We start from the raw sequence: 14,524 nt of genomic DNA, 5'->3' as shown, positions 1-14,524 counted from the left end.
TGAACCAGAGTCTCTCTGCACTCCCTATGTCACAGTGGAGTTGCATTTTCTGCAAGATAAAGTGTTAGTTCCAGCAACATATAGATGGTTATTTAGCTATTTTATTTCTGTTTTCATTTTAATTTAACTACAGTGTGATAGAACTAGAAGTGTAACACAGCAGTACCCATTCTTTACACCTGAGCAGCTTTCCAAGGCATGCTTTGTACAAAAAGACGTTTCACAGAGTGAAGAATAACTCTTGCCAGCTTTAAGGAATGACTTTGCTGAACACAGGTGTGCAAGCAGCTTCACTGATGGATTTTTAATGGTCCTTTTACAGGTCTGTTAGCTATATATTGCAAAAGCACCAGCTTCTGCTGTGCTCAGTGCTCAGAAGGTTAACCTTGCGAAGAGCTGGCATGGCAGCCCTGGCGCGCATGCGGCTGGCCAGAAAGAAGAGCTCGCTTCAGGAGCTGAGAGAGCAGCACAGCCTGCAGAAGGGATCCTCCCTGTGCCAAGATGAGGACCAGTGGCAGTTACAGAAGGCAGTGGTAGGTACAGTGTCCAGGTGGGTTGTCTCCAGAGGTCTCATGTGCTGTGATATTTGGCATTAGAAGCGGCCATTGCAGACCTAAACTACAAAAAAAAACCCAAAAAAACCACCCCAAAAAAACACCAACAAAAAAAGTTCAAGCTCCAACGAGAGAGAAAAGTATTCTCTGTCAAAAATATGCACATTGCTGGTGTAGGATGACCCTGAGTATGCCTGTTGTAGTTTGGGCAGACATTTTAAAATCCTTTATACTTTAGTGAGTGTCCTAGCAAGCTTATTTAGCAATTTATTTATATGAAGATGCTAATGCACGAAGGCAAGGATACCAGCATGTATAAAGGACTTCTGCAAAGCTGCTGCTTCAAGGTAAGAGAACCTCCTACTAATTCTGCTGGGGATAGTAATATGCACTTGAGAAGTTCTTACTGGAGCATTAGGAGAAATTCTTACTCCTACCACACCAATCAAGTTCTTCTATACTGTCATAATTTTTCATTCTTTTTTTCTCTCTCTCTGTCCATAAGAAGATCAGCATCCATTCCCAGCCCTCCCAAATTATCTGGCTACTGTAGGTCAAGAAGACAAAAGAAAGTTTAGGGGTTTTTAGACATGATGTTCCCATAGGTCACTTTTATATCTGTTCATGACTGGTTTTTAGTGTTGATCTATTGAGTGTTGTTGGTTATTTAATTACCTGCATTGGATATTTATGTAGAGCAACACCACATTGCATATTTCAACTTCAGACAACCCTCCCAGCAGGTGTCAGTGATAGCTCTGCCCAACCCACTGCTGCTGCACATATGGCTTGAACCCATCAAACACTTTGCAGCTCTGTGCTCCATGCTGTTGCTGTGTAATTAGCTGAGAGGTAAAATTCGGTACTCCTATAATTTTGATTTGCATCATACAAACCCTCAGTCTCCACATAGAAGAGGAATAAGGAAAATCTGAGTCTTGCTGTTTTCGTATTTGAAAAGTATCAATTGAAGCAGTTTCTTTTAAGTTTGAAAATCTGAAAAACTCATTAACCTTCAGAAGAAATAAAATAAAAAAAAAATAAAATACAAGTGCATATCACTGCATTCCTCTTGCTTTCCGTTACTCCCTCTCACTCTAGCTCACATGGAGATGTTAATTGATGCAATCACTGCCTTCCCTAATGAAAATGAAATGTCCTCAGGTATTATTGTTCTTATGGCATCTCTCCTTTACAGCCTCTTTCAAATTCCAGCTAAAACCCATCTCACAAGGAAGTGCCTAAATATACACTTGCTAGATTCTTGCTGCTGAAAAAGTAGGGCATAGATGTGGAATTGGGAAAAGTCAAGAGAGAAAAAACATGTTCCAAACATCCTCCAAAACAAAAAAACAATCTATAAGGAGTTCAGGAAGAGGTTAATTTACAGACATTCAACCAGATTTTTAGATATATTGTGTTGTTTTCCCCAAACTTAATTTTTGCTTGGGCCGGTTTTACACTGGTGGACAATGTAATGTCTGTCAGTTGATTTCATGTAGAATGTAAAATGACTAATGAATCCTAGCTTGGGCATAATCACATGACATTGGATCTCTAAAAAAAAAAAGAGAAACAGTTTAATGACATTCCAACTTTCTCAAAAACCTCAGAAACCTGTCTTAGCTATGAATATAACGTCAGAACAACCCACCATTAGTAAGAATATTTCTACAGATGAATGTTCCTTTTCTACTTGCATTTCTTATTTCCAAGAAGGCATCAGATAGGTGCTATCACATCTTCCAGAATATTTTAATGTTATATAGCCTTAACTGACTGTATAAATATTAGAAAGACATCAGCAACAGAATAGTAGAAGGCCATCTATGGCAGACTACTACACTTGAGGATGACAGAGCAGACCATGCTGGTAAGCAGATGCTACTGTTCACTAAAGAGAGCTTAGATGAAAAGTGTGCACTTTTCATGCACAAAAATGGAGGCGAGGGTGGTCCAAAGACCTCAAAGGACTCGAACTCTTCAGCCTAAAAAATAGGTGCCTTCTGGAATATCATAGGTTTTAAAACTGCCATCAAATATGTGAATAGAGAACCATTTTTCACATGTTTCTAATTAAGGAAGAGAGCACCTAGTAATGTTACTAGATGGCTTGTTCAAAATAAAGAAATATGTGGAGAAGCTTTAGAACTCACCAGCAGAGGATGTTGTGCAAATGGTTTTCGAGTGTCATTACCCACCTTTGTGACCTGTCCCAACAGCCATTGGTACTCCCCAGGGTATTGGTTCTCCCAGGTACCAGCAAACCAAGTTTTTCTCAGGTAGACCACACAGACTGTGCAAGCATGCCTGGTGCATAACTGTACTTGCCTTGCTCCTGTGCAGTTTATCAAGGCATCTACAGTTGTCCCTTGCTGGATTCAGGATATTTCACATCCACGGGAATTCATCACTTAGGAGTGACTAATAGGAGAGGATACAGTTTTACTGTACATATCATGACAGAAGCTATAGTTCTGTTGTAAAGACAAATGTTTTAAACGACTGTGCAAACTTCCTCTGTAAATTATATTATTATAATTACTAAAACTGTAGCATTCTGAATGGGTGCAGGACTTTATTTCAAAGTGAAACTGACTACAATTGTTAACATATTTAAATGGCAGTGCTGTCTTACTGTCTGATTACCAGGAGTCCCACATTCGTGAAGAGGAAGAAAAGCTTGAGGAAGAAACACAAGAAACCAATTTAGAATTTCACCAGCAGCTAGTCTCAGAAATCCAAGAAGCTCTTCAGTTTCTTCAGCAGCACATGGAGCAGGTGATTGGGCAGGCACTGCTGCAGTATGCCCGAGGGGAAGCTGAAAAAAAGAGTTCAGATGATGGACAGGACTTCAAGGTATGGAAATGGTCAAAACCAGTTTTCCAAACAAAACAAGGGCTACCTTACACAGATGGAAAGCAATTTAATGTATGCATTAACCTGTGCTTGGAAGTATCAGCAGAAAACCCTTACGACCTGTGTTAAAGTTATGCTCAGTTAAAACCGAGCATAATTTGCAAAGTATTTACAAGCTAACACTTATGTAGCAGTACAGTATTTGCTACCGTAGCCAAAACAGGTTTCAAGTCAAGCACTGATACAGAAAAAAAATTGTCATAACTCTTGATGGCAGAGAATAACAAAAAGAAGAAAAAAATTTGAGATGATTATGTATTGATAAAGAAAAAAATTGAGATGATTATCTATTGATAACTAATTAATAGTTTGCGTTCTACCAGCTTAATAATAATTCAAAGATAAATAATTAAATAAAATAAAAATTAAAACTTACTTCATAGATGAATAATTTTTTTCCAAAGTAAACATTTGGATTTTCTGTGTAATGAAAAGTCACAGCAGAGCTACACATAGATTAGCTTGCTTTGCTGGCAGTTGGCTTGACTGTTAAAATGGGCTACAGAGGTTGAATGGATAGGGGAATGGCCTCTTTCCAGATGGAGATGAGGCAAATTAGAAAGGTTTTGCTGCAATTTTCATGTTGTAATGTTGCATGATTTTCAGTATCTCAGTCTGCCCCATTTTAAAGCCACATTTTAAATTCACAATTTTGTGTGCACATACCAAATTAGGTATGGGGTGTTTTTAAACAGATCAAAACCCTTTTGGGCTTGGAAAATGAGTTGTGACTTGTACTGTGTGATACAGGAGAGACTGGTGGAATCTGCTGTTGAAAGTGTATATGGGACCAGCAATAATATCAATAGACTGGTGCAAAACTACTACCAGCAATTAGGAAAAATCACAGAAGAGTATGAAGGAAAAAAGCTTCAACATCTGAAATCCTTACAAGGTTCGTATGGTATTGACAACTATAAGACAATTTTGTTTCCCAGTAACTGTGCTTAGTGTAAGGTTAGAGAATTTTGCTTCTTCTGGCATCCTTTGGCCTAGTAAATCTGAATTTAGTCTGTCTGGCAGAGTCACAGGAGGAAAGGTGGGGAGTACCTCCCCTCTCACAGCCAGCCCAGCCCAGCCCAGAGTACATTCAGTAACTGCTCCCTGATGGTTCAGGTGGAAGGAAAGGTGCCTGTCAGCCTCTCTGAGTGTTCACAAAAGGTTGGATGCTCCCCAGATGGAGGTTACATACCCTGATCTGTTACAAACCCACCCCTCTCCCTCCTGTTACATTTAAATAGAGTGCTGTGAGGTCTTGTCTGTCAGATGTGCCCAAGCCGTGCTGCCAGCCAGCACTTCAGGGGCAGAGTCAGGAGCCTGGTCAGCAAATAAGCATTCAGTCACAGAGTGTAAGCATATGCAAAAGTACCAGAATAGTTTCCTGTCGGGGGAGGGGACACCTTGTGAAGCTGGGCACCCAGGAATAAGTCACATCTGAGTGGAGAGTTTTCTTCATAATGCATTTTTTGTTTAGGTAATACAGTTCTTGCTTAAGGCATCAAGGTCTTTTTTAGAAAATTTCTGCTTCAGATTCCATGTTAATCAGTTAGCCTAGTGGGAGAAGCAGGTAAACAGGATATCAATGACATTCCTATCTCAGCTAAATGATACACAAAGTATTCTCTTTGCAGCAGATCACAGTGGCAGAGTGTGTAAGAAGTACTTGATATCCCTAAAGAGCAGTAAGTTTGGAAAGACTACCTAGAATCAGGATTAATTTGTGATGAAGGTTGTCACAACACAGAGTTTTTAACTTTTGAGCAGAAAATTTTTAAAAAACATTATTTCAGCAGAAGGAAATGAAAGGATCAGACTGAAGAATAAAGAGAATGAACTGGCATTGAAGGAAAAGCACACCAAAGGCCTCCTAAATGTGTCATCCACGGTCCACCAAAGGTTAGACCAGGCAGCAGCACTGCTGTCTATTTAAACATTTGAGTGATTGCAGATATACATAAATGTCTAGCTGAATAAATGTCGTGAGTTTGCATTTTATACTTCTCTTTGATGGAAAAGAAATACCTATTGCCAAATGATGTCTGCCCTTTGATCTCAGAGAATTACTTTCTTATTAAATAAACTTTTTGATGGTCATTAGTTACAGATTGAAGAACTATACTTAGGCAGTTTGAAAAGAGAGAATGAAATACAATGCCAAAACATATGCCAAATTTTAAAAGAAATTTAACATAAATGTGGAATGGGAACCAATGCTGAATGTAATGAATTACTTTCTGTCCTTTATACTTCGAACATCAAAAGTGTTTGTTAGTTTGCTGTGGAGAAAACATAAACCATAATGAAGAGAAAATGCTTGAAGCCCAAAAAATACTCAAAATGGAAAGAAGACTTCAGTGAATGCCTTGGAAAATCAAGATTACTTGCACTAAATTTAGAGTGGAATCCCTCAAATGTTAGTTAAATAAAAATCATATTTAATAATTACTGATTAAATGAAAATTAAGTCCAGACAAAAAGCAATTAAAACGGCATAAATTGTCATAAAAAGCTCTATGGCTTGTCGTGTACATTATACATTTTTATTATCATTTTATGTCTTTACTCTTGGTTTATTATCCAGCAAAATACAACAGCTTCAATTTTGGCATTGTAAAGAGGTTAAATCATTCTTTAGACATTCTGTTTCTTCTAAATTGAAAGATACCATTGCCCACTTTTTTATTCCTGTTTGAGTTAGTAAAGAAATGGATTTGTGTAATAAAGGCTTTTATAAAATATCTGTTAGTTATTCATTATCAAATTTATCATTTATTATGACATACAAATTCACTTTCCACCTGTTTTCTCATTTATTTTTTCTCCCGTAAGCTATTCTAGTATCTTTAAACAAAACACAATGAAATTTGCCTTCACACAAGCAGAAGTGTGGGATTGAAGAATGTAACTATGCAGCATCTAAGCTGATATCATAATAATCAGTACTCAAACCCATTTTCCTATTGCCATTATGATTTCTTTTATGGTCTAGTCCTTTGTAAATTAAAGACAAAGTTTACATTAATTTGTCTAACTTCTATAAGCTTGACATTGTTTTATTGTTTTATTTCTTTTTGCCCTTGGTGCAAGGTAAGGAGAGTGAGTTCAAAAAGCAAATGTTGAAAGGTAAACCTCTGTAAGCAGTGAGCATTACAGAAGCAACTTCATTAAGTGTAAATGTCAGAAACAATTTGTGTTACCTCCTTCCCTGAGGAATTTGATGGGGGATTGGCAGCATTGCTTTAAGGTAGATCAGGCAAGAAAACAGAAGAAGTACAGATGCAGCAAAGTTGCAGCCATTCAGGTTGTATTGTAATAACAATAATCTTTACCAAAAAAGTAAAACAAGTGAAGAATACCGCAGTTAATGCTTTCAATTCCCAAGTTTTGAATTACCCTGTTGATGGCCCAGTTTGGTTCTGATGATGGCTCCAGTACTGAAGAGGCCTGGATGAAATGCCTGATTCTTCATCCCTTATTCTTATACCTGATCTTTGAACAGATCTTTGAACATTGTTTGCCTTGGCCTTTTGGCAAGCAGACAGTAAAACTGATCCTAGAAATGTACAGTGGTTTTGAAAGCAGGCTTCAACTTCAGAGCTGAATTCCAGTTCCCAAAATCCAAGCATGGACACTGCAAACTCCTGTAATTCCTACCTCCAAAAGGACCTTGTATCCTATCGTCAGCCAAGGCAGGTTATTAAAATAAGTAAATCTAAAACTCTCCCACAAAATTTTCTGTCCCAGCAGAAGCTGGCTGGGCCAATACTGTTAATGAGCCTTTCTCTCTACAAAACCTTCTAAATAAAATTGACAGGATTGTATTCCTCCCTTGCACTGAACATCTATACATTTACATTTCTCTTGACCAGGATAGTGCTACAGCAGAACAAGATTTTGGCTCAGTTTGAACTGCGACAGCAAACTCGTCTGGAGTCTCTGAAACAGAAGCTGCTGGGATTGTACCACCTAGGAGCTGAGCTGGAGAATCAGCTAAGGGTAAAGTGGTTCATGGATCTAAGCATTCAGTGGAGAAACATGGCACAGATTGTAGGGGTCTCTTTGGTACCCTAGTTGAATTCCGTGCTGAGATTCATCTCTGTCTTGTAGGACCACTTCCCTGATTGTTTTCCGTATTTTTTCCTGTGTTTCTGCAGTGATGTGCCTGTTTTGTTGTGCCACCTGTAATAAAATAACACAGAACTGAGCTGTGTTGTGTTAAGTGATTGTTGCTTTGTCCTTGCATGCAGGAAGCAGAGCAGGACTTTGTGAGTGAGTTGGCTGTGCTGACCCGAGTTCCACTGACTGTGAAGAAGAAGCCTTCCAAAAGGAGCAAGCCAGCAGGTTGGTGCTGTCCTGAATTGTTCAGAAAAAAACCCCACATAACTCCACAAATCAGTGCAGATTTTGCAGTATAACACATTGGAGTTTCAGGAGAGATTTTTTATCAGTGCCATTTCCCTAACTGGGATGTAGAAGGGTAATGAACCCTTTCAAGGTCACCCAGTTCTCCAGCAGCACAGCCACAAACAAGTATCACCTTTCCTCACTCCAGAGCAGCCTTTCAGCTATAGATTACGTTGTGTCCACTGAGGTAAGGCTTTGCCCTGCTGAAGCCAAAACACTTTTCGTGTCTTTGTCATGTCCTTTAGAAACAACTCTGTTCATCTCAATTGCTAAATCCATGGGAGAGCAGCAGAGTTGAACGACCCAGCTTTCATTCTCCTGGCAGAATGGAAGAATTGTCTCCCACACATATACTCAAAATTACAATCCTACTGAATCAGGAAGCTTGATCTATTTTTATGAATTTACTGTAGTTTTGACAAATTATACTAATTCATTCTTCAAGAGATACTTAGAGACAAATTTTTAGAACAGCAGTCATGTTTCCTAGTCCACATTTCAGATGCAGTGTCATCCTTTGAGCCGTGCAATCTTCCTGTCATTATCAGAATGAAACATATGGTGCTACATTTGAAGGATGCTGAACGGCAGGATGGGTGCCTGGAAGGGAAAAGCAGGTCACTCCCTGCACAGTTTTGAAGTCTCTCTCTCCAGCTGTTGTTTCTCAGGTGTGCAGAATTGTTCGCCTTGGTAGGCACCGTGACTGCACGGTCAGGGCCCTCAAAGCAGGGAATTTTTAACGTCATGTTCTGATTCAAATCACTCAAAAATACGAACTGGCTTTTCTTCTGTTTGGTGGTAATAAAAGGCCATTTTCAGTTACTTGCTAAGAATATATATGATAGGGCTTTCACCTGTTGCACCACATGGAAACTTACTTCAGTGTTCAGCAAGTGTGGCAGTTCAGAGTCTGCTGTGTGAGAACTAACCAGTGGTGAGAAAGCTGTGTGCTGGGCTAATGTAATGTGAAGTGATGTCCCTGGAATAATAACTGGTATGTATAAAAAGTTAGAGTGTAACTTTTTGCTTCAGGTTAATCGAAACCAAACAAGCTCTACTATTTGTGATTCTTTTTTTTTTTGTTTTTAATCTACTTCATTTGGTAATTCAGGTGAAAAAGCAAATTCCAAAAGACAGACCTTCCAGTCACCCAAACCAGCAGAAAAAGATGATTCTCATGAAAATATTCAAGAACCCTATGGAATAACATCTGGCTTATGCAGGTATGTTACAGACTAAAAATATGGTATGTGAAAAGCTATTTATAAAAAAATCCTTTTTTAATACAAAAACTGCAAAACTTACTTTTTAAGGAGGTACGTCAATCAAAACATAATGCTTGCACTAGCTGAGCTTCCTTAATATTTACTTTCCACATGTACTTAAGCTTTTTTACCCCATAATCTTTTTTAAACTTAGGAAATTCATCTGTATTTGCCTGTCTGTCCTGCTATGTATTTTATAAATAGCTTTGATTAAAGGTAGAGAAATGAGGAGTACTGTTTCCAAATTTCCTTTATTTAGTTTTATTTAAACCTTAGTCACAGACAGCATAAATCAGCAGAGAGAAGTGAATTCAATGGAACTAGGCTGAAATGTAGCAACCAAAATATGGTCTGTGGTATTTAGGCTTTCAACTTCCACCTTTATTTCAGGAACAAAGGCAAGCGACAGTCTTTGGCTGATGAGGGTAGCAGCTCTAACAATGATTTTCTTGATAGATGTTTCAGTTGGCTTGTGCTGGGGTGCTAACTAGGGGAGAAATGGCTACAAACCTGAAAGATGCCAGCTGATTACCACGGGCAGATCAAACCAGCCAGCTGGTTGCTGTGGCTTGATATATTGAGCAGAGAAAATCCTGCTGACAGGCAAAGCAAACAGTTGGTTCTCAGGAGCCACAGGCCTTTGGGGAAAAGTATTTATCCCCTGAGTGACCTCAGCCTGGGACTGACTGCAGGAGATGGCTCCTTTGCCTGATGGCATCAACCCTTTTCACAGCCTCCTTTCCCACAGCCAAGAGGGATGCGTGTGTAGGGAGCAGGGACCCAACAAAGGAACGTTTATGGTTTGCAGCTTTGATTTGGCAGCCCCAGCAGAGGCAGTGAAATCAGTGAGTGCAGAAGTTATATAGCAAGCACCTTTCTTTTACCAAAATTAATTTAGTTGAGGAGAGAAGTAAAGCATTTTAAAAACTGGCTGCAATTTTGTTTTCTTTTTCTTACTTATTCTTTCAGAGAGATGTCACAGAGTTCACATGAAGGGGAGACTGAACCAAGGAAAAACTCAAAGATGTTAAAAAAGAAAGGCAGCAGGTTGTAAAAGCTTTTGTCTGAGCTGTCTGAACACAGTGTACCAAGGCATCCTTCTGGGGAATCTCAGCAGCTATAGGTACTTACTGAGCTGCTTTGCTGAGGAACAACGAAGAAAATCAATAGTAACTCATAAATCTTTTTTTGCTGCAGACCAAGAATCAATCCCAACTTCCTTTAGCTGTTAATAAAACATTCCCTCTTGGCATTGGTTAGGAGGAACAAGGAAGTTTTTAATACAAGCTCTTTGAGACTGCTTGGGTAATATGCTGGGGAGACAGTTTTAGATTTGGAATAAGCCTGAGGATAGTGCACCTGTAGGAGAACAGGTGCACACTGGCCCAGGTCAGTGTACCTCAGTAAGGTTTCATCACAAGAGTGATGTACTGTGTACTTTAGATCCTGAGATGTGGTACATAGTAACATTCTTTTTTGTGAATGCTACTTCGACCTAAGGAAAGGAGATAAAAATGTAGAGAACATGTAAACAGGCTTCAGATGGTACTGATAGATCAAAAGATGACATTTGGTCTCTCTTTTGTTCTATTTTTGTGCTTCCAGTCCTATGTATGCCTTTTAAAATCTGTACTCAGATTTTTAAATATCTGTTTCTCTGCCTTTGTCTTAGAGTTCAAATTGTTACTTTTAGAGAAAATGAGAGAAAACTGGTTTACTGGTACACTTTTTATGCTTCAGTTTCTAGTCTTCTTCCTTAAGTGCACCCTTTTGTTTCCAATGTACTTTGTTATGCTCATTACATTTCCTATGGGAAATTCTTGTTATGCAAAGCAGTTAATTCTTACTGGCTGTACAGAGCACCTGTGTTGTGTAATAAATTGCCCCATTTAAGCAATCCTACAGCTTTCATGAAGTGGGAGTATTCTGCCTTTTCAAAAATAAACATATATTTTGCTAATGACAAGGTTGTCCTTTGGTGGAAGATGGAAAGTACCACATCAGTTACAGTTTGCCTCAGCCAAAAGTGCTGCTGTACAAACGAGTTCACCAGGCCTGTTACACACGTGTATTAAATGGTTAATTTTCATTTCTGCTGTAAAAAAAAATGTCAAATTGTACCCTTTAAAGCATTTGATTTTGGTATTTCAGCACTTCAGCTCTATGGTATCTCTGCCTTCCCAGTCTGGACATTTGAACATTTTTGTTGCTGCTTGTTCTTTCTTTTTGGTTGTTTTTTTTTTTTTTTTTTTAATTATTATTATTTTGAGTGGGGTTTCTTTTTTGGTTTTTTTTTTGGTTTTTTTTTTTGTATTCACATAGGATTGTTGAACATGTTTCTCTCTGCAGTGCTCTCTGTACACAGGGCACAGGGAGCTGTTACCATTAGAGCAGGTGATGCTCTGAACCCCTCGGGGCAGCAGTAGCTCCTGCCGCGCTCAGGGTGCAGCAGAATTACCCGAGAGAGTTTCTCATTAGCCAGGTGGGGTCTGCCCTGTGCTGTGCTTTGGCCAGAGCGGCTTGAAATGGCTTTTTCTCTGAATTAGGAACGGGGATTGTCCCAAAAGCAGGGCAGCAGTGCCCTCTCCCGGGCAGCTCACGGTGATTCCAGCCCCTCGCAACTGGAGGAGGCGGACAGGGAGCTCCGGGAGGGAGCCGGGGGGGTCCCTGTGCTCGGTGTGATCCCTGCCAGTCCTCAGGGAGGGTCCCTGTGCTCGGTGTGATCCCTGCCAGTCCCAGGGAGGGTCCCTGTGCTCGGTCTGATCCCTGCCAGTCCTCAGGGAGGGTCCCTGTGCTCTGTGTGATCCCTGCCAGTCCTCAGGGAGGGTCCCTGTGCTCGGTGTGATCCCTGCCAGTCCTCAGGGAAGGGTCCCTGTGCTCGGTGTGATCCCTGCCAGTCCTCAGGGAGGGTCCCTGTGCTCTGTGTGATCCCTGCCAGTCCCCGGGGAGGGTCCCTGTGCTCGGTGTGATCCCTGCCAGTCCTCAGGGAGGGTCCCTGTGCTCTGTGTGATCCCTGCCAGTCCCCGGGGAGGGTCCCTGTGCTCTGTGTGATCCCTGCCAGTCCCCAGGGAGGGTCCCTGTGCTCGGTGTGATCCCTGCCAGTCCCAGGGAGGGTCCCTGTGCTCGGTGTGATCCCTGCCAGTCCCCAGGGAGGGTCCCTGTGCTCAGTCTGATCCCTGCCAGTCCCCAGGGAGGGTCCCTGTGCTCGGTGTGATCCCTGCCAGTCCCCAGGGAGGGTCCCTGTGCTCTGTGTGATCCCTGCCAGTCCCAGGGAGGGTCCCTGTGCTCGGTGTGATCCCTGCCAGTCCCCAGGGAGGGTCCCTGTGCTCGGTGTGATCCGTGCCAGTCCCCAGCGAGGGTCCCTGTGCTCTGTGTGATCCCTGCCAGTCCTCAGGGAAGGGTCCCTGTGCTCGGTGTGATCCCTGCCACTCCCCGGGGAGGGTCCCTGTGCTCGGTGTGATCCCTGCCAGTCCCCAGGGAGGGTCCCTGTGCTCGGTGTGATCCCTGCCAGTCCCCAGGGAGGGTCCCTGTGCTCTGTGTGATCCCTGCCAGTCCTCAGGGAAGGGTCCCTGTGCTCGGTGTGATCCCTGCCAGTCCCCAGGGAGGGTCCCTGTGCTCGGTGTGATCCCTGCCAGTCCCCAGGGAGGGTCCCTGTGCTCGGTGTGATCCCTGCCAGTGCCCAGGGAGGGTCCCTGTGCTCTGTGTGATCCCTGCCAGTCCCCGGGGAGGGTCCCTGTGCTCGGTGTGATCCCTGCCAGTCCCCGGGGAGGGTCCCTGTGCTCTGTGTGATCCCTGCCAGTGCCCAGGGAGGGTCCCTGTGCTCGGTGTGATCCCTGCCAGTCCCAGGGAGGGTCCCTGTGCTCGGTTTGATCCCTGCCAGTCCCCAGGGAGGGTCCCTGTGCTCGGTGTGATCCCTGCCAGTCCCCAGGGAGGGTCCCTGTGCTCGGTGTGATCCCTGCCAGTCCTCAGTGAGGGTCCCTGTGCTCTGTGTGATCCCTGCCAGTCCCCGGGGAGGGTCCCTGTGCTCGGTGTGATCCCTGCCAGTCCCCAGGGAGGGTCCCTGTGCTCGGTGTGATCCCTGCCAGTCCCAGAAAGGGTCCCTGTGCTCGGTGTGATCCCTGCCAGCCCCTCCAGGTCCGTGTGTGGACACCTCCCTGTCTTCCATCCGCCTGGTTTCCTGGGATGCAGTTTCTGTAGACCTTTCTTTTCTCCCACAGTCACACTGGCAATCTCCTGTCAGAACACCTGCTACTCTTGTCCCCGTTGGTGACTTCAGTCCCCTTGAGTTTCCCCGTGGATACACCAAGTTCAATGTCACGTGCAGATGGGCATAGTGTGACACTGTCAGTGAGGCAGGTATTGAACAAGACAGGGTTTAACTGGACCAAGAAACAAGTGCAGAAAATGCCAGACAAAACTCAGAGCAGATGCTTTGCAGTAAATATCGTTGAACTTTTATGTTATGTTAGAGAATCATAGACTCAGACTAGGGGTAAATGGGATACCTCGGCACCAGTCACAGCTCAAAACAGTCGGTTTACAGTGTAAATCTATAGAGAACCCTCTCTTTGTTCTGGAAGGGATAACATGGAGGTTTGATAATGTCATCTTTATAGGTACATATCAAAAGCACTGCAGAAATTTCGGGGAAATGTCATGCCTTTTTCCTCCTATTTTTAAACATCTAGGGTAACATTATTCCATCTCCCATATACCCCTCTCCCAACAGCCCTTACTGCCATCACTGAAATTTATCTTGAAAGTTTGAGGAAAGTTCATCACAACCATGGTGAAAAACTATCCTAAGGTCAGTTTGTTTAGATGAGTGAGATTTATTTTTCTACCAACAGTAGATGAACAAGGATTGGTAGCTTACTAGTCAGAGGGACGGTAATAAGGAACAGAGCATGGTGCATTCAGATATCCCTGATTTTTTAAGGGAGGGGAAAACTCAGATGCAAGCACTGAATTCATGGACACTTCCTGACTCAAAATATAAAAAATGCAAAATCCAGTGTTCTGTTAAAAACACACTTTTTTTTTTTTTTTTTTTTTTTTGGTGAGCTCCTTGACAATTACACAGGATTAAGATACAACTTGAACTAAATCACTGTTACTCAAGACTGATATTCTAATTATGCAGTTGTGTCTATCATGCAGATTTGCGATACTTCTAATATTTAATTTTTTTTAAAGTTTCACACCTTCAGTGTTATTAGTGCCATTGTATATTTAGATATACTGATAGATGAGCATCTCTCTAGATACTTTATACCCTAAAGAGTTTTCCTTTGGCAAATGTTTATGTCAAGAAGATGAAATCATGGCAAACTAGTGAATTCTGCTTGCCTCTCCCTTGGGTGTGTAGGGCTGTTGCCATGT

General features: G+C 42.1%; 1 protein-coding gene across 4 annotated transcripts in view; it reads left to right on the top strand.

Moving 5' to 3' along the window:
- EVC (EvC ciliary complex subunit 1) overlaps positions 1–11,125 on the top strand; it is a 49,791-nt gene extending 38,666 nt beyond the window's left edge. For 2 of the 4 annotated variants that reach the window (XM_038134452.1, XM_038134455.1), the window contains exons 14-21: positions 323–533; positions 3,207–3,413; positions 4,224–4,368; positions 5,264–5,369; positions 7,343–7,469; positions 7,721–7,814; positions 8,989–9,100; positions 10,112–11,124. In XM_038134452.1, the coding sequence (XP_037990380.1) occupies positions 323–533; positions 3,207–3,413; positions 4,224–4,368; positions 5,264–5,369; positions 7,343–7,469; positions 7,721–7,814; positions 8,989–9,100; positions 10,112–10,196 (1,087 nt within the window). In that variant the 3' untranslated portion in view covers positions 10,197–11,124. Of the gene's footprint in view, positions 1–322; positions 534–3,206; positions 3,414–4,223; positions 4,369–5,263; positions 5,370–7,342; positions 7,470–7,720; positions 7,815–8,988; positions 9,101–10,111 lie in introns of all 4 variants that reach the window. The other 2 variants (XM_038134454.1, XM_038134453.1) reach the window with 2 other exon arrangements.
- The last annotated feature ends 3,399 nt before the right edge of the window (positions 11,126–14,524 follow it).

Source organism: Motacilla alba, chromosome 4, assembly GCF_015832195.1.
Source record: "Motacilla alba alba isolate MOTALB_02 chromosome 4, Motacilla_alba_V1.0_pri, whole genome shotgun sequence".
NCBI classification, from domain to species: Eukaryota; Metazoa; Chordata; class Aves; order Passeriformes; family Motacillidae; genus Motacilla; species Motacilla alba.
The sequence above is the reverse complement of the archived record's forward strand: the minus strand, read 5'-3'. Positions and strand labels throughout refer to the sequence as shown.